Source organism: Aspergillus pseudonomiae (assembly GCF_009193645.1).
Source record: "Aspergillus pseudonomiae strain CBS 119388 unplaced genomic scaffold BDV37scaffold_11, whole genome shotgun sequence".
In the NCBI taxonomy this organism is placed as follows: domain Eukaryota; kingdom Fungi; phylum Ascomycota; class Eurotiomycetes; order Eurotiales; family Aspergillaceae; genus Aspergillus; species Aspergillus pseudonomiae.
The window spans coordinates 268481-290516 of record NW_022476003.1 but is presented as its reverse complement, the minus strand read 5'-3'; the positions used below and the strand labels follow the sequence as shown (position 1 = coordinate 290516).

The 22036-nt window shown below is 49.7% G+C and overlaps 8 protein-coding genes across 8 annotated transcripts; 3 read left to right on the top strand and 5 right to left on the bottom strand.

Moving 5' to 3' along the window:
• Positions 1 to 221: 221 nt before the first annotated feature.
• On the bottom strand, positions 222 to 3215 carry BDV37DRAFT_269221 (HET domain-containing protein; the record flags this gene model as incomplete). Its single annotated transcript, XM_032084321.1, has 2 exons — positions 222 to 459; positions 517 to 3215. 2 exons carry the CDS (start codon positions 3213 to 3215, stop codon positions 222 to 224), a joined length of 2937 nt encoding a protein of 978 aa, XP_031944750.1.
• Positions 3216 to 3611: 396 nt separating this feature from the next.
• BDV37DRAFT_290731 (putative copper amine oxidase) lies at positions 3612 to 5907 on the bottom strand (the record flags this gene model as incomplete). Its single annotated transcript, XM_032088788.1, has 4 exons — positions 3612 to 3867; positions 3922 to 4892; positions 4944 to 5520; positions 5576 to 5907. 4 exons carry the CDS (start codon positions 5905 to 5907, stop codon positions 3732 to 3734), a joined length of 2016 nt encoding a protein of 671 aa, XP_031944749.1. The 3' UTR covers positions 3612 to 3731.
• A 1796-nt stretch (positions 5908 to 7703) lies between these two features.
• Positions 7704 to 8108, bottom strand: BDV37DRAFT_279963 (CVNH domain-containing protein; the record flags this gene model as incomplete). The annotated part of the gene is made up of 2 exons (XM_032086450.1): positions 7704 to 7900; positions 7967 to 8108. 2 exons carry the CDS (start codon positions 8106 to 8108, stop codon positions 7704 to 7706), a joined length of 339 nt encoding a protein of 112 aa, XP_031944748.1.
• A 2082-nt stretch (positions 8109 to 10190) lies between these two features.
• On the top strand, positions 10191 to 10634 carry BDV37DRAFT_279962 (uncharacterized protein; the record flags this gene model as incomplete). Its single annotated transcript, XM_032086449.1, has 1 exon — positions 10191 to 10634. One exon carries the CDS (start codon positions 10191 to 10193, stop codon positions 10632 to 10634), a length of 444 nt encoding a protein of 147 aa, XP_031944747.1.
• A 1874-nt stretch (positions 10635 to 12508) lies between these two features.
• Positions 12509 to 14188, top strand: BDV37DRAFT_290730 (M14 family metallopeptidase; the record flags this gene model as incomplete). The annotated part of the gene is made up of 2 exons (XM_032088787.1): positions 12509 to 12737; positions 12795 to 14188. The coding sequence occupies 2 exons, from the start codon at positions 12509 to 12511 to the stop codon at positions 14186 to 14188; spliced, it is 1623 nt and encodes a 540-aa protein (XP_031944746.1).
• A 2320-nt stretch (positions 14189 to 16508) lies between these two features.
• BDV37DRAFT_240960 (uncharacterized protein) lies at positions 16509 to 17501 on the bottom strand. Its single transcript, XM_032081126.1, has one exon. The coding sequence runs from the start codon at positions 17265 to 17267 to the stop codon at positions 16737 to 16739; it is 531 nt and encodes a 176-aa protein (XP_031944745.1). The 5' UTR covers positions 17268 to 17501; the 3' UTR covers positions 16509 to 16736.
• A 312-nt stretch (positions 17502 to 17813) lies between these two features.
• Positions 17814 to 19540, top strand: BDV37DRAFT_18074 (uncharacterized protein). The gene is made up of 4 exons (XM_032079476.1): positions 17814 to 18657; positions 18721 to 18744; positions 18797 to 19018; positions 19071 to 19540. Exons 1-4 carry the CDS (start codon positions 18516 to 18518, stop codon positions 19502 to 19504), a joined length of 822 nt encoding a protein of 273 aa, XP_031944744.1. The 5' UTR covers positions 17814 to 18515; the 3' UTR covers positions 19505 to 19540.
• Positions 19541 to 19990: 450 nt separating this feature from the next.
• On the bottom strand, positions 19991 to 21956 carry BDV37DRAFT_290728 (glycosyltransferase family 2 protein; the record flags this gene model as incomplete). Its single annotated transcript, XM_032088786.1, has 3 exons — positions 19991 to 20553; positions 20609 to 21706; positions 21788 to 21956. 3 exons carry the CDS (start codon positions 21954 to 21956, stop codon positions 20027 to 20029), a joined length of 1794 nt encoding a protein of 597 aa, XP_031944743.1. The 3' UTR covers positions 19991 to 20026.
• Positions 21957 to 22036: the final 80 nt, after the last annotated feature.

The following is a 22036-nucleotide window of genomic DNA, read 5'->3' as shown; positions in this document are numbered from 1 at the left end:
GTAGCATTGCAGCCTTTTAACAATTGGCGCCACACTATGTATCTTGAAGTAAAGTTGAGTATTCGAACCAGGCATTTTTGGCTAATTAAACACGATATTAAATCGCTTCTTTCCACATCGCTGCAAAATAGTAGAACTGGAATTTTATGAAGGCCTGGATTGAGGGCTGAAGTTGAAAATGTTAGACCCCATACCGGCCTCCACTGCATAGTGATCGCACTCTAGATCAAGGCAAACACCTCCTCTCGGCCCAGGGCCTTTTCACTCTTACAGTCCACCAGTGCCTCTCCATCCATTTTACCATGAACATAAGCTTCACCGATCACCTTAAAGCAGGGCTGCCCTGCTCTTTTTGAGGATTGTCGTAAGATCAGCGGGACACTGCAACCATACAAGATGCAGATGAAGTCCCCTCGTTTGGTGCCTGGCGGACAGAGTCCAAAAAGACCATTGTCAGTCCTAGAATCTCTTCCCTCCCCGCCCAGGCTCTCAGCAGTTTCCTCGTCAGATACTGACTCTGCATCTGCTGTAAAGCGTGATGTTGGCACCTTGCCTGAGCTTTCCGGGGTTTCCTTTCCCTGAGTAACATCCCCTTGGGCAGCTTTCATCACTGCCCTGTAGAACCTCCTGTTCCACGTAATATTGCGGACTCGCGTCAGGTAGCCCCGAAGCATATCCGATGGACCTTGCAGTAACTGACCGACGTTGAGATCGCCATTATTAAAGGTATCGGCAATCTCTAAGCATCGCAGACACGCTCTTTGATACCAGGCCGGTGGGATTTGGCCTTCGGAGTCTCTATCTGCTATCAGCGTCCGCCATATGTGGTCTGGTACACTTTCAGGGCTCTTGTTAATGCCTGGCCAGCCACCTATGTCCCGTAGGGATGTGCGTGGAATTAGGCCTGGTGCATTTACCAATGATACATGCTCAATGCTGGCTAGCTTGAACCCCTTGACCCTTAGGATAGATGGCGTGTCTGGGATAAGTTTCAGCTCAGACGATGCCGTCTCCGTTTGTGCATGCAGTGGCGAACTGCCCTTTTGGTGAGAGCCATGTCCATCTATTTCGGATGTTACCGGCTCATACTGCGTACCACCAGAGGCGTTATAGCGGGATTGGCCAACGGGCCCTACCAGAGACTCTCCATTCTTCCGCCCGTCATAGACCTCTTCCGGCTCTCCGAACTCGGAATCACGGAGAAGCCGAATCCATGAGGGTAAGGGTCCTTTTGCGGCCTTCGGTGGCATGGCCCAAGAGCGGCAAATGATATCCAGCGATTTTGAAGTCTCGATACAGTATCTAGTGAAGTTCTGGTAAACTTCAATCTCGTCTAGTCGGTAATCAATGACGAGTTGATGGGATGTTGTTTGTTGCTCGGGCTCCTTCTTATCGACATACGCAGCAACGTCTCGTGTATCGCTGGCGATGGACACAAGGCTGTACACAATATCACGCGGGTCGGTTGTGTCGAACGTGTTCAGAGAGGTAACCAGAGCCTCAATTCCCTTGAGAGGTCGAAGGATTTCGCCACTCGGTGTTCGTAAAAACAGCCTGCTTGTTGCTTCAAGCAGAATGCTTGCTCCGAACGACTGGACCTCTCCTAACGTCTGCGGGCCCTCCTTCCAAGTTTCAAAATCAAACAACTCTCTAATCTTGTCCCGAGTGGCTACAAAAATCGAAACTGCGTCCGCAAATTCTGCCCATTGCACGGTCTTTGTTCCGCAGTGCACTGCTGCCGACTTCGCCAGTGAGATTTCCTGAACCACCCAACGACGAGAGAACCAGCGGTCTCTCATAAGCTCAGCCAGAGCATACCAGTTCCCAGCTTGTCCCTTGTCGTTTGCTAACCTCTCGAGAAACGCAAAGTCCATAATCTTTGTGATAAACTCCATCGCGCGATCACTTCTCCCTTCGCTATCTGCCTCACCGAGCCAGACACACACATGGTTCGCCATCCGGTAGATGGTGGCCATTTGCTGGAGTTGCTCTGTCTTCTCCTTCTGGTCCTCTTGGTTGATGCATATTGCGTCGGCCCATAGAGCGACCGGTACTTCCTTTCTTCGTAATCGAAGCAATGCCTGGAAGAGGTTCTTCCGAATTGGCATCTCTTTGGCGTGTCGTGCAACATATTTCCACTTCGTGGCCTTCTGCTTAGAGCCGGGGAAGATCAACAGTCGACGCTGGTCCAAATCTGTCCCCCAACAATACGAAAGTGCAGCATAGTTGAGGCCGCGGCCTTCATTAAGGGATCTAGCCTGAAGTGTACAGACAAGAGGAGACGATGTGTTCTTCGCGGGATGTAGAACAAGGATCCTGAGTTGACCGGGTTCAATCGCATCATATGAGAACTGAGCTTGCCGCGTGCCGTTGTAAGGCTTTGCACCGTTGGACGAAACCCTGGCCTTGGTCTTCCGTGGAATAGACCGTTCCAGGTACAACTCCCTCGCAAACACGTCTCGTATGGCCTTCGCGTGAAGTACCCTCTTTCTGATTTTCTCGGCCTTGATCAGCCTTTCTCCTATGTTCATCCACGCGCGCTGTACTCTCTTTTCTTTGAGTAATGATGGTCGTTGTCGTCGTGCTCTCATCTCTTCTGGTGTGTATCCAGGACTGTCATCTTCTTGTATTGTTTTGCTTACGTGGTGATCCCCCGGTGCCTTTTCCAGCAACTTCTCTGAGTCGACTTTCGTCTCTAGGTTGTGATCCTCCAGCGCCTTGATAAGGACATTCTCCACATCGCTCACTTTGTCTCTTTTCTCTTCGCTTAACTTGCTCTCTTTCTTCTCCCATTGGATTATGTCTGGCAGTCCCTGAACTTCAAGATCCTTCCCTAGGGATTTCAATCGATTGAGATTCCTGACTCGTCTGTCACGAAGCTTCGCTAATGTCTCATTTGCTTGCTCCACCTGTTTGGGAAGCCCCAGACTCCTCCCCCCAGCGCTGTCCCTATCAGGGTCCCTAAAAGCCAAACGACTAGTCTCGACTTTAGTCTTCTCAGGCAAGAGCGGCAACGAGGTCCGCTTCCCCCGAGCCCCGGGCGTAGAGGAGGTCTTGTTCCCGCCGGGAGCTTCAGGGGAGTCGGAAGCATCGCTAGAATCTGACGGATCTGATAGATTCTCCGAGTCAGATGACTCCGTTAGAGGCGAGTCCGATTGGGGCGTGATAGTCACAATGGAGCGACTGGAGCGGGTACGATATGGTGATGCCAACATCTTTCCAACGGTATAGCTTCACAGCCAACTTGCAAAGGATGAACAGTTAGGAAAATGGCTGACTTCCGGCTAAAAGGGCATTGTCATGAGGGGTAGCTGTGCGGCTTAGCCTCAATTTGTAGGATTCAGTTGCTCTAATGCAAGCCAGTGTTTAGTCGTGAATGTGGGGTGGCTGTGCTGAGGATTCATTGGGTACGGTTGCTCTTGATACGAGTCGTTTGCCTCAGCTGCATCTCGCGTAGGACCATGCAATATGATTGTTGAGGTTTATTTACGGCGTTTTGTGCCAGTGTCATCTTATTTCACAAACCTGATAACTGAAAAAGTAAAGTGGGAGGAAATATGTTGAAATGTAATATAATTGAATTCAAGCGTCCAATCTTCTATCGCTCGAAAGTCAAATCGGCCTATTTACGCTGGCAGTCCGACCGTACAGAAACTGCCAAGTCCAACGCTAACTATGTACTATACAAAGAGTCATGACTCCACAACTTCGTTATCCTTCCAGTGCCATCATTAAATATGCGAGTTCCGACAGCACTCCGACTGCACGACGCGAGAGGCCGCATTCTTGCCGGACGGCACATCAATCGCCGGGTTTTCGGTGAAGAAGTCTGATGGGCGGATCATGAGCTGGAAGATCTCGACTGGCCTGTTTAATTATTAGCATTAGATTTCCAATAACGAGGGAGCAGAGTCAACTTACATAACGGGCCAATCCTCCACACGAGGGTTATGAGTGATACCGAACGTGCTCCACACAACGACATCCGTGTTATCGACGGCCTCGCCTCGCTTGACGGCGTCGGCCACACCGTCCACCTCGACCTGGCTCTGCAGTGTGTAGCGACCGCCAGCATACAGCTCCGCATCCCGGTACTTGGTCACCCAGACATGGTGTTGGGCAAACTGGGCCCGGCGAGCCTGGATGGAGTTCGGGTCCGCCAGGAGCGTCTGGGTGGCCAGAGGGGTGAATTTATAAGCCACAGGCTTCTGGCTGATGGGGTTGGTCTTGTTCGGGTTGACCATCTTGACCACTCGGTTCAGCTGCGGCGCGGCATCCAGATACGTGGCGCGCTCGATCGTCTGATTCGTAACCCTGTAGAAGTTACCGTTGGGGTTGGTGGCTTCGTTCATCGGCACGGGATGGGACTCCTCGATGACGACGGAGTTGTTCGCCCCGTCCACGGCCGGATCCATACGGACACAGAAGATGTGCTGGTGGTTCTGCGCCAGAACACCTCCACTGACCACGTTTCCGTAATCGCTCGTCTTGCCCGGGTCAATGTTGACCACGTTCAGAATACCCGTGGCCCGCGACTCGACCGTGATGCCGCCGGCTTGGTCGAATTTGTAGGCGAAGATGTACTCGTAGTTGGCCAGGGTGATGATGAACTGCACGACGAGCTCCCGGTGGCGCGTCACGACAGCGCGACCCGTCCGCCAGTTGGAATGCTTCCAGCCAATGCCGTTGTCCTGTTCGTGCAGGCAGATGGCGTTGGGCAGCTTCTGGGCCTTTCCATCTGCGCCGGTGATCACGGCATCGAAGTACTTGATGACACCCAGGCAGTCGCAGCCAATCGACAGGTTGTTGGCCATGTTCCCGCCGCCACCATCACCGAAATCGAAAGCCTGCTTACGATGGTATGGGGGTCGGGGATCGGCGTATGGGACCGTCTGCTACTGTCAGTACTTGCATAGACGTGTGCTTAAAGTCGGTTAACTCACCATCTCGCTGATAGCCAATCGGTACATGACACTGCGGCCGTCGTACCAGACATCGTGGATCGTCGCACCCTCGCGCGGGTTGAAGGCGACACGGAAGCGCCACTTCTGCCATTCAACGAGCGACTCGTTGGTGATCTTAAACGAAGGGCCTTCAGGCTGCACTACGTTCAGGGGCTTCAGGTCTTTCCGGCTTCCGTTTGGAAGCAGCTCGGGCACATAGTCGGAGTCCTTGCAATGGCCGATGATGTCCCGGGAGAAGGTCTGCTCGTGCAATCCCTCTCCCTTGCCTCCGGTCGCAGGACGGTCAATGCGGACGATTTCCTGGGTGACGGCGTCCATCACCGGGATGATGGGCAGGGGGTAAGAGTAGAAGTTCGCATCTGCATTGTTCTTGGCAGCGTTTGTGGCGAAGCACAGGGCCTGGAAGAACCGCCGGTTGGGGTCGGAATAGTCTCGTCCGCCGTATGGCCACGGCTCAATGACCACCTCGAAGCCCTTGGGGAGGTCGAAATCGGCCATTGCCTTCTGGAACAAGGGGGAGGCGTGGCAGCGCTCAACCAAGACGTCGAACTCGGCCCTGTCGGTGCATGTTAGCCATCTGTTGACAATGTATGAGTCCAGTCGAGACGTACAGGGTTAAAGCAGCATGATGCTCCTTGCCGATAATCTTGTGCTGCACGCGCTTGCGGGTGTTCACATCGATCTCCGCCTCTTGATAGACCGGAATACGGTCGCCGCTGATCACGTCGTACTGACACAAGGCCAGACGGGCGGGACGAGGAGTAGTCGGACTGAGACGTCCCGCATGTTCCAGAGCCAGGAACTCTTGTAGTTCCTCTTTGGGAGGTTCCGACAAGTAAATCTCGCGGAAGTGAAGGACTGTGTTCGGGTGGGCAGCGACCACGACGTCGCGGGCAATGTTTGTCTCCTCCTCGGAGAGGATGGCCAAGGGATGAGGCGCCATGGTGAATGTCAATGTGATGAGAGTCTGAGGAAGAAAGAGAACAAGAAGTAAGGGCGAGGCGTGCTTAATATGCTTGAAGTCAGCGTAACAATTTCCCGATCGAGATAAACCCACATATCGCTGCTCGGAACGTCGGAATGCAGTCCGACGGTTTCCTTCGGGGCGCGCGGAATCCTTCCTTAGAGACCCCGCAGATTGTCACTGTTGCCTTATCGATCTGATAGGCCATCGATGCATAGCTTAACTATGGAGCAAGTCATTCATTGTACTTTTGGCAGCGAGAGACCAGGGCTCTGTGGAACTTCTTTATCCTCGGCCCCCGAACCCCTCTCTTAGTCAGATATTTACTTTCTAGCATTGGTGTTGCACTGTACTTATCATTGGTAGTTGTGGCTAATATATATTCTGAATGACCTTGGCCATATATGCGTCATGAGTTGTACACCAGAGGGCATACTACCTACAGAGTCTTCATGATTTTGGTCCTTCTCCTAACTGACTGGTAGATTATGTCCAATATTATTTATCGCGCGTGAAAAATAAAAAAAAAAAAAAAAAAAGAAACCCAACAGAATCAGCATATAATCTCTGTATAACCTTGGTTATGTCATTCCAATATGACTCTAGAATATAGACTATAAACAGAATCAATTCTTAACATGCCGTGTCCAGTGGTCCACGCCTAATGATATGACTAGTGTATTCCGTGAATCACTACCAACGACAGGACACAGATTAGCACCACCTTGGAATATATTGCGAAACCTTTTCTAGTCAACTTACAGCCCAGGCAAGCGCGCCACGGTCGTTCTTGACGTATTCAGCCAAGTTGAAGCTCCTCGGCGTTGCCCAATTTCCATATTGGTCTTGAAGCATTGCTGCGGTCAACCAAGGAACCCCGTCCCGGAATTCCAAACTGACATCCCTCGCGGTTTGGGTGAAGTTCTTGCCTGGAAAACAGAACTGACCTAAAGGTATCGAAAGTATTCTCGGTCAGAAATAATCAAGACGGCGGCTCAAGATCGATAATCCATACCATTGTGATTACCAATTTGCTCGTCAAGAAGTAGCACCCAGCGATCCCCCGCAGAAGCATCCTCATCATCCGTCTCAACGACGGCAGAGAGCATGGTCTGACCCTCATAGGGCTCGACACGAATATCTTTACAGGACTTATGAAAAGACATGGTGGTTTTCTCTGTGAAAGACTTTGGTACGGGGAGAAAGAGAAAATCGTACAAAGGGCTGATGTGAAGGGAGGGAATTCCACCGGGAGGCAACCAGATTTATAAATGGGGACTGAGATCGTGCAAAAAAGATCGTGGTGTTGATCCCTCGTGTATCGATCGTGATTGGGAACCACTGTACTGTACCAAGAGGGGGGCTACGATGTTTTCGACCATCCATAGTGGACCAGATGCGTAAAATGGAAATGATAGACGATCATCCCCACCGGGATCATCTCAATCTGTTCAGCTGCCCCGTCATTCAGCTCAGTCACCGCACATCGACGCCCCAAATCATTGCCCTCTCGGCCTCAGCGACTTTAATGGAAAAGAAAGGGAAAAGAAAAGCCAAAAGAGCTGACATAGAATCTTTAAATTCGGCTTAGCCGTGGTTACCCTGGGGGTGAATCATTTGCATAAGACTGTAGACTAAGAATAAAAATACTGATCAAGATGATGTCCAGCAGTCTCTATCTAACAGTATAACTGGTATATGCCTCCAATTACTGTCAAGGGAAGGGCACAGGTTAGCACAACAATATTAGAATCAGACTCGAAAGGACCTCGGATTTATATCCAACTTACAATAAAGACAAGTTGGCCACCCTGGTTCTCGATATGTTCGGACAAGTTGATGCCCTGACGCTCTCTCTCGTCTCCACCGGCAGTTGGAAGATCTGCCTCTAACCAAACCCCATCGTCCCGGAATGACAGCTCAATGTTTTCAGCGCTGTCTGTGAAATTTACGTCTTCCCGACTGAAGTAACCTAAAGACATCGGAACAATGCTTGATTAGAGATGATCATCATAGCCTCCCAAGGTCTGAAACTTACCATCGCTATTGCCGATTCCCTCATCAAGATTTAATTCGGCGGGAACATACTCATCACCACCGACTCCAGCTCCGGCGAGGAGTACAGTATAACCGTTACGGACTTCGATACGAATATCCAGGCAAGATTCTTGGAAAGACATGGTGGTTTTCTGTTTGAAATTTAAGATCAGGAGAGAGGATAAGATGAAAGAAGAAGGAAAGCAATTCTAACAGGGCCACGAGATTCAAATACTCTGGGCCCATTCTACGAGGGGTAGTACTGTACAGAGGACTTAGCTGCTTGGCTGCCACTTCATCAACGCCCCGCCATTCAGCTGCCCCACTATTGAGCTCCACCAGCTCCATAGTATCTGATAATCAGAACTCAGAAGGCTTCCTATGTGATCTGCCTAAACACAGCCAGCGCAGATCACTGCCTTGAATTATTTCTCTCAGAGTGACCCAAGTTCCCCACATGGCTGCGCACTCCAAGGGAGGATAGACATCCTTACAGCATACGTCAGGTCCCAACTCTATCATAACATAGATTAGCGGACACTAGACTATTGGTCTTCAAAATCAGGACGTTATCTAGAATGTCAGGAACCTCTCCCAGTGTTAGTATAGATCTTGATCAATATACTATTCAAAGTATGTTATTTCCTTTTGAGTCGGTGGTGCAGAGACTTAGTGTGCCGGTAGCAGCTCCCGACGTCTCAAATAGATATAGAAGTCGATCCAACGTCCAACGGTCGTGTTCTGGAACATTAGCCCAGACCACCTAACTATCAGAAAGGCCAGCACCCAACTGTTATAAAAATCAATTATGGAACTATATCTAGCTTCAAGCTGTCAGCTTATGAGGACCTGGAAGCGAAAAGCGATATACAATTCATCCATACCCACTGAAACCTGCCAGGCATTAACATATCTAGAATGCATTTCACAGACATGCCAAGACAATCTGTATCTTGCAAAGTCCATTTTCTGTCTCTCCAGTGAAAGGAGTACATCGACCTAAGTGTGAATCCAAGCGGAGGGAGGAGCTATGGTACATCGCGTCACGTGCCCGACAGATGAGTATAGCAGCAAACACCCAGGTAGACGAAGCTGGTGATCGCCAATATAATTGTACTTGAGTGAGGCTAAACAGGAGGTTCGGCTCGTACGGACCATATTAGGACCACTCTTGTAATATGTGTGCTTCGAGAGGTTGTAAGCGTGCCAGACTGGGGGTCCTGGCAGGCTCTATCGTGTTAGCGCCTGCTGGCTTTTTGCCAGCAGGCTTGGGGCAGTATTAACCCATGGGTGGAGCCAAGCTGATAGCTATTCATATATGCAAAAGCAATGGGGACGCATTCCTACGTTAATGCTTGGAATGCCAGCTCTTTATCCACGGACACTGGGATGATCTTTGTAGGGCTCCAGGATTCAACACAAAGAACTGTCAATTGGATCTATACGCCGTGTGCAATAAGTGGCAGGTAAATGGTCTTTGTGTGATAGTGATAAAGGCGCTCTCCACTCGGTATGGCGATCATATCTGTTTGTGGAGAAAGCACCGCTCGTATCCTTTTCGGTCTTATCCCTTCTGTCACAATTTGCGAGGCTCCTTTGGCCTGGGTCGCATTCACAATGTAGAGGAAATGACTTGCTCACCTAGAATATTTCGCCGAAACTCTGTTCAGTAATTCTTCAAATCCATTTATGCGAGGTAGTGGCCGATAGGATTGTGTCTCTCTGTATGTCTCTGCCAAGAGACCGCACCCACTCCGGTGATGGAATGGTTTGTGTTCAGCCTTTTGGCCCCCTGATATGGAATATACGTTGATCACCTCGTGATATGCCAATGCACTAATACGAGTCTCTCTCGTATAATAAATGAAGGGCAGCAAAACTGGCCCACCCCTTCTGCATGGGAGAAAGCTTCGTCCAATAATACGTATTGTTCAGGGAAGTACCCAATTTTCTATACATTATTACCCAATCAAGGCTCCTGAGATTCTGCGAAGTCCAGATAGACATATTCAATCCTCGTGTTTGCCACAAAGCCACCCACAAGGCATTGCAGATCACTTCGTATGGCTTGAATGCTCGCTATTTTAAGAATTCATGGCACATGAGCCTCAGCCTTGTGAAACGCCCTTTGGAAATATAAACTCGCCAGTCCCGCCCCTTACCCTTCAAAGTATCCACATATAACCGTCAAACTTCGTCAAACTTACATCCTCCCTCCAAACAAAATGAGGTTCTTCAGCACCATCACCCTCCTTTTCACAGCCTCCCTGGCCCTTGCCGAAGGCCTAGACACCAGAGAAGCACACGAAGCCAATCTCGCAGCGCGAGCAGCCACCATCTGCGGATCAGGATACGAACTGAACAAAGCAATTCCCCTACCTAAAGGAACAGACCCCAAGCAGCGACTGGGCACTCTTTACACTTACATCGGCAAGGACAAGGGGTGCGCCTTCCTCGACAACAATGTTGGCAAAGAACAGTACATGTACATAGGCGTGTGCGACACGAATGGGAAACACTGTGACAAGGACTCTGGTACATTCAGCCAGTATGCGGGACCGATCTATATCAGCAACTTTGCCTGTGCACCCTTGGTCGCGAAGATGGGGCAGAGCTCGAAGAGTCTTTACATCGACTATAAGGATGAGTACGCCTGGGCGTGTAACTAGGACCTGTTAGTCCATGGGCGTTTGTGGTTTTGTCGGGTCAATAACTAGGGCTTGGTTGGGGAATGTCTTCGATGCTTGTTTGACAATATGGCGGATTGTCATTTCGGAGAATGTTGCGAGTCCACTGCTGGGTTGGGGCCTGGCATCGGGTTATTGAAACGCGTCCGGATGTTCCAATTCTTGCTGCTAGTGATACTCAGTGCTTCAAATGTATATGGCAAGCTTTGTAGCCTTAGCCCTCCTGCCAAGACTGAGGTGCAAATGACATGGTGTGGATAAAGTGCAAAATATGGAATATAAAAGTCCACAAGAATACAAGTAGCCAAATGCTACCTCTTAGTTATAGCCGATCGATTTACGGCTACTAAACTGCAGGTATACTACTAGTATTTACTTCTTATTACTAGTAATCTGCTCAGGTATCTGGCGATTTAGCTAATGGTCTGTATTTCTGTATGCTATAAAGTGTAAGGGTCTGGAGATTATCCGCGGTCGCTATATATAAGCTACTACGACTTCTACTAATATCAAAAGACTAGCTCTGCCCTAGATCGATATCGGCCCAAAAACAGTAAACTACTCCACAGACAGCCAAATTCATCAAGCAATCAATAGCAAGAATCAGAAGCATCCGATCAGGCCCGGTGTATGAAACCGGAGTGATGCTGGCGACGAGACCATCTCCCCTATTTCTGACGTGTGTGTCTCTTCTATTGGCAGCGGCCAGAATACGAGCTCCGCAATCATCCGAAACCAACATAAGAACGGCCATTGAAACTTGGGCAAAGGCACCTCTTTTGTAGTGTCTAGTCTTTCACAGCGCGTCCCGGTCAGCGAGGAGTATAAGAGGATGGATATCTTGCTGGATTCACACTGATTCACAATGGGTTCTCTCATTTTCATGCATCTGAATGGTTTAAGACAAGCTTCTTCAACGATCCGAAGAATGGGGTGGTCACTGGAGGCAATTATCGCCCTCATTACCTTACTGATCACCGGGCCGCCATCGATTGTTCTACTCTGGGTCCATTTTCAAGGCTACGGAGAGCCTGCTCCCTCTCGTCAGTTGTCATGTTTGCTGATAAAATGAAGCACAGGGAAGAATATGTTACCGATAGCTAACCCAGTTGATTAGACAGAGACCAGTCTGAAGCTGCTCTGCTATGGACGGTAGAGAGTGAATATACTGGATATAACGAGCAGAATCTAGAAGATGGTCTCGTTAGTTATCGCACTCCACCAAGTTAAAACTCATACTCCTTATTTATCCTCGCTCTGTGTTCAAAGGGAAATCTTTAGACGACTAACGTAATGAAGTAGATTCGATAGAAATGCCCATCATCTGTCGAAGATTCACCGCAAAAGTCTTCGCCTTTTATAGATCGGCTGGAAAGTGACCATTAATCTCCACTGCGCGGAAGACCATGATTTAGCGGACCCATAAAGAGGGCAATGCGCAATAGGAGAAGAATAGGATTACAGGGGAATTCCATCTATTGTTTATATGGCTATCAGCGGAGTTAGCCGGTAACTGGGGAGGTCGGAGCTTGGCCGCGAGGTGATAAGCGATTGTATTAATATGACTGGCCATACCGGCAACTCAAATTTCCACCGCCGCTCTTGGCACAACGCCGGTAGTTAGAAAGACAGCGGGGAAATTATGAAATGAGGGGATGCGGAGGAAAGATGTGGAGTTGGAGAGAGGTTGATTGCCGACGCTGAGGTTGCATTGCGATGGTCGCGACGGACGCGGTGGGATACATAAAAGGATGACGGATCTACTCAGAAGCATTTCAGTCTTGTCCACCCTCTCCTTGGCTACGTCACTGCTTGTCTCGCATGAATAGGGCCTGCAGAAAGAATTGTACTTCAAAATGAGAACCATTGCCTCCACGGGTCTCTCTCTCGGCCTTGCCTCTATGGTGAGCGCTGTTATGTATGGATACAACCACGTTCCTGTCGTGCCGGATACTGAAACAATTGCCGGTGCTTTCGAGAACGTCGACGACATTAAGCTCCTGTCCCCAGCTTTTCTCACACCCAATGTCCGGCTTCCTGGGTTCCCTAACGGTACTCAAGGGTCGTCTTCTCAAGACGACATGGGTGAGTGAACTACCATTGCGGACGCGCACTGGGCCATTGAGACTGACACATAACTAGAGGAATTCCTCGAGCAACTGGCCCATCGCAACGATTATATGACCTATCGCACCGCTAACTTCACCTCAGAGGAGGGTCGCTCTTTCCCCTACATCCACCTCTCCTCCGGTCGCAGCAGCTCCCTTCGCCGCGATGACTCTGTCTCTAAAGTGCGCGTGTGGATCCAGGGCGCTGTTCATGGCAACGAGCCCGCAGGCGACGAGACCACACTTGCACTCTTGGGCAAGTTCGACGACGACCAGGAGTGGGCTGCCTCGATTCTCGACAGGCTGGAGCTCGTCATTCTGCCGAGGTATAACCCCGATGGCGTTTACTACTTCCAGCGCACGCTAGCGACCAACTACGACCCTAACCGCGACCATATCAAGCTTGCCCGCCAGCAGACGCGTGATATAAAACAGCTCATGAACAACTTCAATCCCCATGTGATAGTCGATATGCACGAGTATGGTGCCCCGACTCGTTATGGCGAGGGGCAATACGTCCCAGGGTCCGACGGCCTGTACTCGGCCGCCAAGAACCTCAATATCAATGAGCGTATCCGCAACCTCTCCGAGGAGCTCTTCGCTAAAAACATTGGCGAAGATATGGAAGCCGCTGGTCTCCGCGCCGAGCCATATGTAACCGGCTCTTCGTCTTCGGATCCCAACTTCGTCGCCGACTTCGCCGAGGCAGGCACTGATGGCAAGATTGGTCGCAATGCGATGGGCCTCACCCAGGCTGTCGTCTTCCTGCTTGAGATGCGTGGCATTGCGATCGCCGACCAGGAGTTCCAGCGACGGACGGCCGCCGGTCTGACCATGCTGGGCAGTATTGTCCAGACGGCGGCCGATAACGCCGATAAGGTTTACAAGACTATCGAGCGCGGCATCAAAGAGTTTATCGCGTCAGACAGCGATATTATTGTCACTGACTACAGCAAGACTGAGATTCGTCCCTTCACTATGGTGGACGTTAAGAATGGTAGCGTGGTCCACCCACCCGTACGCTTCGCATCAACGACCCCCGCCCTCGCCAACCTCACGCGCTCCCGCCCTGAGGCCTACCTTATACCCGTGGCCTGGGCCGACCTCGCCGAGCGCCTCAAGGTGGCTGGTTTGGAAGTAGAGACGCTGGACGAGCCGTTTGAGGGGACCGTGGAGGTGCTGAATATCACATCGGCCGAGGTGGACACCTCCTACTACGAGGGTGTGATTCGCGTGACGACGACGACAGTAGCAAGTGACCGCGAGGTAAGGCTACCGGAGGGTAGCTTTCGCGTGAGCACACGACAGAAGAATGCGGCGCTGGCGATGGTGGCGCTGGAGCCGGAGAACATTGACTCCTATGTGTCGTTCAATATTGTGCCAGTGGAGAAGTCCGATGAGTACCCGATCTTTAGGATACTGTCTTAGATATATCTTCGGTTAGATGGAAATATATGGTGGGGACTGTAGCGAGCGAAAGAAATGGCGTCTACCCGCCAAAAGGCAGCGGCCGGACAGAACTGTTATGTTTCTTGCTGGGCACCTCGAATAGACTCCATGCAGCTCTTGAACTATGTTTTAGCCATTTGGAATAGGAAATGTGTGGGAGGTATAAATCCCCAGACCAGCTCAGGACTATTATACCTGCTATTGATTCACCATGTTCTGGTGTGCGATACCTAGCATAGACCTTCCTAAAAGGAGCGGGATCCGATGCCCTCGAAATGCGACATTTCCTCTAGTACTGAGCTTTCCGTCGTGTAAAGATGAACGTAGTTGCACAGCGTGTAGAGCTAGATTCGCATCGGGTCTCAGAAGATAAACCGAAACTGCGTGGTAACGCGCAAGGTTTGATGTTATTTATATGGTTTGTGAAATGACCAAATATTGGAAGGGTTGGCTGCGTGTGAGTACACACACTATCAAGGCTTTCATCGATTGTTAGGGTAATCGACCGCTTGGCGAGCAGGAAGCATCGTGCAAGGATGAAATCCAGTTCTTCTGCAGAGAAGAAGTGAAGTGTAGACAAGCAAAAGACATGGTCTACTGGCATGTTATAGTGAGCCAGAAATCGCAACATATCTTCGATAACGACTTCATCATACCATCCACCCTGTCTACGCATATTCAACATTCCGCTGGAAATATCTACTCCGATAAGTCGGGAGATACGATGTGCTTCTTGCTGGTTTCCACGGAGGATGTGACCAAGAACCCCAGTTCCACATCCAAGATCAAGAACGCTGCCTGATATGGTGTCTGCGATCTCCAATATAATGGAGCTGTTTAATTGCAGAGTATCGTACCACGGAGCTTCCTGGTCATGAAACTCTGCCAATTGCCGTCTCTTGTCTGCGTGCTTTTCTGGGTGATGGAGGGAGTAGTTGGTAATAAAGATATTCACAGCAGCCCTGTAGCCCCCCGGCAGATCTCGGATGACGTCTTTTGTCTTCAAATAGCGATCCAGGTGGCAAGAAATGCACAGGGAGAGGGTCCACCTCGATAACATACGCCGTCCCGTCTGAACCAACCCGCAGATCGACATCGCAACCCGTCCTGGTCCTGGAGATGCCGATAGAGGTCGGGGGAGCTTTCTTCATTCAGAAGTTCGTAGGTAGTCCCAGAGTCGAACTTGACATCGAAGGTTCAAAACTGTTCCTTGCCAGGGAGTCATTTCGTGTGTTTGACAACCTGGGGGCTCAGAGGTACAGGAACGTCGCCCATCGCAAGCACGGCTACTGCATACTCTTCCCCATCGATAAATTCCTGGACCACAAGGTCGCTGCTATTTCTTCCCGCAGGCTCACACTCTCAGACATAGCGATCTGGATTGTCCACACCCAGTGCTCTTGCCCTTCGTACGCGGGAATTCCTCATTTTACCATGCAGACGACGGATCGTGAATTCCAGTTCTTCTTCCGTGTGGCAGATAGAATGCCTGTCGACAAGCTGGCTTGCATAATCGATTGCCGGTCTGACAAATAAAGGGAAGTTGGTATTGCCCGGAACCGCCGGGGTACCCAACCGTCTTGCTTCGACATAAAACTGGTACTTGGTCTGCTCTCTCTCGAAACTCCGGATGCCTGCAAATGGAAGGTGTAGAGATTCTAGGTATTTGATTGCAGCTATCCCGGCGAAGTTGTCGTCCAACATACCCCACATGAAGTTGATATAGAATTGGAAGCCTTCGACGACAGCGGCGTCAATATGAGCCTCCGCAGTGTCTTTTTTGATACATCGATGCTCAAACGTGTGCTCGGCGATATATAGGCCAGGATCGGACCATAATCCTCCCGTGTCCTCGACGCGACCTTCTGAAGCGGAGTGCAGAACACAAATCTTCGTTGTCAGCTGTTATTACTACTGTATGATGATTTCTCGATTGCCAGGAAAATATGAGAGACGAATATGTAACGTGAAAAGATCGATTAAGTCTGGCAAACCCGGGGGGAGGTCAATGCGGGTAGGGTAGCCCAATCATGGAATCGACAATGTGCTACCATATTTACGACTTATACCGTACGAATAGTAACATTGTATTGTTTTGCATATAATATCTGTCCTTCATTAGACAGGCTCGTCAAGGAAAGGAATAGAGGAGGCACCTTTCCGATTTTATAACGAAGGTATACGCAAGCTGTACCCTAATCAATCATGGCCCAACACGTCCCAGAGTCACAACTCCGATGCATACTAATTCGTCTCAGCTTTTTTCCTCTTCGCAGCCGTCTTGGTCTAGATACATGGACAGAGAGTAAAGCGGCTCATGGCCAGACGAGAATTCGATATCAGAGTTTTCTTTGACTTGAAGAGGTGCTTCCGATTATATTATATTATTTTTTATTTTTTTATTGCATGGCAAATATTGCCTCATTATCAAATTGTTGGTCCTGGGGGCAGACCAAAGACTAGTACATACATATTCAACTCCTGTCGAAGAGCTAACACATCCACCACAAGTCGCGAAAGAGACACCCTACTCAACCCCATACTGCTCCTTAGCATCCACAAAAGCCAAGTCCCCGAAACTAAAGCTTGCCAGCAACAGCGGCGCATCCCCGATCTCAAAGAAAAACTTATCCATTCCCCGAACCTCGGGATCCGGCTTATTACCATCGTCATCATCCGTATCATCCATGTATACCACCAGTAATCCCCGATCGGCCCAGTCTCGCGTCGTCACCACAATGAACGCCGTTGGATACCATCCTAGGTTCCCCTTTGCCTCGCCGCCGGAGATGGGAGTGATTCCCTTGTCTAGGTCGACATGAGCCTGGACGACGTCCTTGAGTGTTTTGCCGGCTAGGTTGTGGGCTTCTGGAGAGCGAACGATCGGATTAGGGCTGTCTTCGAGCCATTCTTTGTTTAGCGTGGATAGGAGCTTGGTTATCTCCTCTGGTGAGAGGTCAACGAGTGTATATAGGGCGAAGGAGGCTTGGTCCCAGCTGTAGTCGCCGTAAACACAGAGAGCGGGGCAAGTGGGGGGGAGTGAAAGATCTAGGGACATGCTGTTGGCTGGTTGTTTTGGCTGGAATGTTTGTGAGAGGTTTATTTGCCAGTTTTCGACTCCAGGCTGCTGTAGATTGAGGTCGATGCTTTGGAGGTGGAAGTGAAGAATTGCAACAGCTGACTTCGTAGCAAATATTGATGCATGGATGCATGGACTGTAGCCTGAATTTAGTCGGTCAGATTTAGGTCGGGATCAGGTCAGGCGGCAGCGATGGGGGCCAATAGCGCTGCTTTCCGACCGCTCCAACCCTAATTCTTGGACTTCGTCTGTGTTTTGGCAGTGAGGCTGGCGATGAGATCATTGTTTCTCCTCAAAGCCAATTGAATCGCCATGATCATACATGGGTACTGATTGGCCATTGTCAAAATGCACTCAGCTCTCTTCCGCTCTGTCTTAATGCGTAAGCATAGACATTAGTACCAAGGTTATACCACGAACCCCTGCAAGGGCACAGCCTTACTGTCCTTTCCAGGGCGTATTGCTTACCCTCTCCACCTCCATTTTGCTGCGTTTTGCTTTTTTCTTTCCTCTCGGCTTCGATTGCCTGTCGCTTATCATGGCCGACTAGCCCAATAGGGCAATTGTCATGCCTCTCAATGTAACCCTCTCCTCATCGCCGAGCCGGTTTGGAGCCTCACACGCTGTTGTGTTTAGGGTGCCTGACGCGTGTATTACTCCTGCTTAATAGAGACAAATATATGTCTCAGTTGATGTTCCAAGCGATCTGCGCTTCCAGACACCCCCTGATGAACGACCTCGCCGACAATTCCGGCATCTGACTCAGCCAACATAACACTGTAAGCCATGAAAGGGCAGTCATGGAAGGAACAATGAAACAGTGGACCCATAAATATGCAGCCAAGGGCACAAAGGTGCCCCTATTCAATAAAATGATAGATACAGATGATCAGCGTCTTCTTCCCAACATGCAATGCAGTCATCAATAGTTCAAGGCGCCCTGCAGCATGAATGTTACACCATTTCGAATCTTCAAGTTAGCGCACATGCAGGACCGTCACTCTGTGACTCTGTGATCAGTTCTATACACAGCCACCTGCAAGTTAGGATGAGTGAGCACGGGATGTTCTCCAAGGCTCTCTGAGCTGAGATGGAAGAGTAGTATAAGGACAGGAAACACATAAATAGGGCCCTGACTGCCAACAGGAACGAGACCAAGAAGCAGTACAAGGTTTGCAAATTTCATATTCGCAAAGAAGAATTCATCGCAATCGCAAAGTCGACATCATGAAGCCCTCCCTGCTCTGGCTTGGTCTTTGTGCCCTTTCGCTCGGCTCACCAGCCCCCGACACTCAGGCTCCAGACTCACAGGTGGCTGCTGCCACCGCGAAGATTCTGACCTTTGATTGCTCTGATGGACAGGTCGGCGGTATGTGACCCAATTCTCTACCAATCTTCAAGGCGCTGGAACTGAGAGTCTAACTGTACGCAGATACGTGCCTGAATATGTGCTACGGTATGCTTTCCCTTTCATATATAGGAAACAAAACATAACCTTCTATGGCCAGGCGCAAAATGCAAGAAACTTGGCACGACGCTTACCTGGGATCACCCGAGTAAATCGACCGAGGGTAAGCGTAGCCGTCTGGCGGGCTGTGGGTCTGGCAACCGATGCAGCAAGGCACCCTATGGCAAAGGGTACCAGTGTGACGAGTTTCCATTCAAGTCTGTCAGGCAGGCAGACAAGGGCGGTCAGGTGAACCGATGCGTCAAGAGCCACTACAACAGCCGTTCGTTCAACCCGACCTTCGTCTTTGCGAAATAGTGGTTAACACAGTACAGGTCAAGGGCACGTCCTGCAGAACTTCTACTATTCTCATGGCGAGTTCAAGAACAAAGGGTGCAAAGGCAGGGCGCCGTGTCAGTTCAGAATTGGCTTTAAACGGTTTAGTAAGTACAAGTACTGCAAGAAGAAGCCAGACTGCAAGAACGACGGGAACGAATACACCAAGAAAGGACCAGCGAAGCGTGAGGAAGAGGTTGACACGGGTGGCTACTACCGTCTCGCCAGTGGTGATGTTATCTTTGTTCCTGATGGAGCACAGGTGGGAGATTTGGTCTATCAGGCTACCTTTTCTAATGCCACGATCGGTGTTGCGGACATTGATGGCGTGGAAGGTCAGGGCGATGAGGATGAGGGCGACGAGAACTACGGTGATGACCCATTCGAGGTTCAAGAAGATCAGATTGTTGAAGAGGTTGCGGACTATGAGTAGCTCTTCAATGGTTTTCCATAGTCAGGTGGCTTCTCGAGAGCTACATCATGGAAAGCATGAGGGTCTGTGCTAGTACATCAAACAAGCTAAAGGACGTACAAATATAGAAACAGAGCTTAGGGTAGACAACAAACGTCAATTGCAGTGCTTTAATTGACCGTCCGAACCGCTAACCTGTGCCTCGTTTCGGCTCTGTGGCCCAACACATGGTGCAAATAAACCCTCGGTATTATTGCCTACCAAGACACATTTCATAAGTCGGAGCCCCGTGAGTCTATCCATGCAACCATTGACCTGAAATTTTCATCATCATTATCATGGGAACTCGAAGAGAACAGGCCATTATCCAAGGATTCCTTATCATCTACATCAAAGCTAAAAGACGAAAGAGGCATAATAGCAAGGTGTCCTAGTTTGTCGACTCGACGATAGGCTATAAAACCTGTGTGATGTGAATATTACTTCACGCCTTCTGCAATGTCGAGCGTATGATCGTTATTGCAGCACCTCCCTCACCCGATCTCAAAGATACAGAAAATACATCATGGCCATAACGGTGACATAAGCCGGGATGAGCAATAAATGTCCACGATACCCAAGAGGCGCAAGCCTTTGACGGGCATTGTATTGTCGGACTTCCTCGCAAGGAAATACTGCACGGACATCACTTGGATGAGTGTCTAGCGTAACATCGCGAGGGGGATAGCGAGGCGGCCAAACCACGCACCGAAGTGCAGCCATGTGGCAGGACAGTGTTATGTAGCAAATGAGGGTAACAGGAGGGAAGAGGAGGGTAGTCATTGCGTAAATCTGCCAGCGGGAGTTGCTCTCGATCGAGGCTATGGCGGAATATATTATTCCAGTCAGGGTTCCGAGCGTGAAAAGTAGATTAAAACCGACTCTACAATCCCATAAGTCACATTTGAGCTGTGCAAGTCGCGTAGACATGTTGTTGGCATTGTTCCAATTGTTCTGAGAGTTTCCAGTCACTAGACATCTTCCGTCCTGTGACCTGAAGACATGAAACCCAATAACGGTGCATAGTTGGTCTTTGGGACCTGTCAGTCATTTGTATTGAAATTTTACCATTTGTAACAAACTTACCAGCACACATCCAAAGATCATGTAAATGAGCGAACGTTGGTAGACGAAATCCAGTTGCTGCCGCTTTGAGGCATTCGTATAGCCACACAAGCCCAAAGGTGACCAGAGATAAGGCAATTTGAAGTCTTAGGAACATGCTTGGCACCAGATGTTGCCCTGATATCAAAGCAGGAATGATCATGGCACACCCGACACTGTGGCTTAGAGGCCCCCAAAGGCACGCAAGGCCAATCCATGTCAGAAGTGACCTCGAGGCAGACGGAATAGACTCCTTACTTGCCGCCCAAGGAGTGGCGATCATTTGGGTGCAACCAGTCACCCACCGTCGCCTCTGCCAGACGTGGCCTTCCAAGGAGGTCGGCACGCGTCCAAGCTGAAGCATCTCTTCCAGGGCTAGTACGCGTTTTCCATATGCTGGTAGTATTACCGATAGAGTAACATCCTCGATTTCGTTGATTGTAGGAAAGCCTCCCACTTGGATCGCCAATTGGCGGCGCATAACAAACCCAGAGCCAGTTGCTATACTTGAGCCCAGTTCGTTTCTTACAGGAAAGATGATCTCCCGGCAAAACGCTAGATCTTGGCCAAGCGGATCTCCCAGAGGTAGGTTATAAAAGTCTTGATGTGCACTCACTAGTCCAATAGTATCATCTTTCAATAAATGGGGAAGCGTGGCGCGCAGGAAGTTCGGCGCAGGAAAAAAATCAGAATCGAATCCAACGATGAATTCGGGCGGCTGTTCCATCTCCCCATGGATGTCAAAGAGGGCGTGGTTTAGGTTTCCTGCCTTGGCGAAGACTTTTTGGCTCGGCTTAATTCCTCTGCTATAGTAGAGGAGATTTGGCCAAGTATCGCGTAGCTCCTCCATCGCCTCTCTCAACTGCATGGAATTTCCATCGTCCAGGACGAGAATCCGAAATGAGGACTTGGGGTAGTCGATAACACAAATAGCGCGTATAGTATCAAGAAGCATATCTAGTGGCTCCCCACAACAGGGCAGGAAAATGTCCACTGACGGCAACGCAGTTTCCGTTGCTAAATGAAGTCGTTTTGTAGTCTTGCCAGGATTTTGAGGGAGCTCTATGCCCAGAGATTGATCTATAGTCATTGGCAGATTTACAGTTTCGTTAGACAGTCACGGCACCCCTGTTGATATTTCCAATAGAACAAGAGGTATACATGAATAAAGGAATTCAAATATGAAGATCATCCACATCCAGCAGTTCGTCTGAGCTGCAAATATCAAACATGACAAGCGGGTGGCAATATAGACCGTGAGAAATAACAATCCTGCTAGACGAACTCGACCGGCATGTTTCTGGGCGAAGAGTGTGAAGGCTGTCTCCATGGCCACGGATTATACATAAATACCTTGTCCAACCCGAAATTCATAATCAGAGAAAACTAGGACTTGAACAGCGAGATGTT

What these genes read in the sequence shown, in the direction of transcription:
- BDV37DRAFT_240960 (XM_032081126.1), bottom strand. Translation starts at nt 17,267, where the DNA reads ATGTCCCTAGATCTTTCACTCCCCCCCACTTGCCCCGCTCTCTGTGTT.
- BDV37DRAFT_18074 (XM_032079476.1), top strand. Translation starts at nt 18,516, where the DNA reads ATGAAGCCCTCCCTGCTCTGGCTTGGTCTTTGTGCCCTTTCGCTCGGC. An exon ending in CTCTGATGGACAGGTCGGCG is followed by an intron (nt 18,658 to 18,720) that starts GTATGTGACCCA and finishes AACTGTACGCAG; the next exon opens with ATACGTGCCTGAATATGTGC. An exon ending in GTGCCTGAATATGTGCTACG is followed by an intron (nt 18,745 to 18,796) that starts GTATGCTTTCCC and finishes TTCTATGGCCAG; the next exon opens with GCGCAAAATGCAAGAAACTT.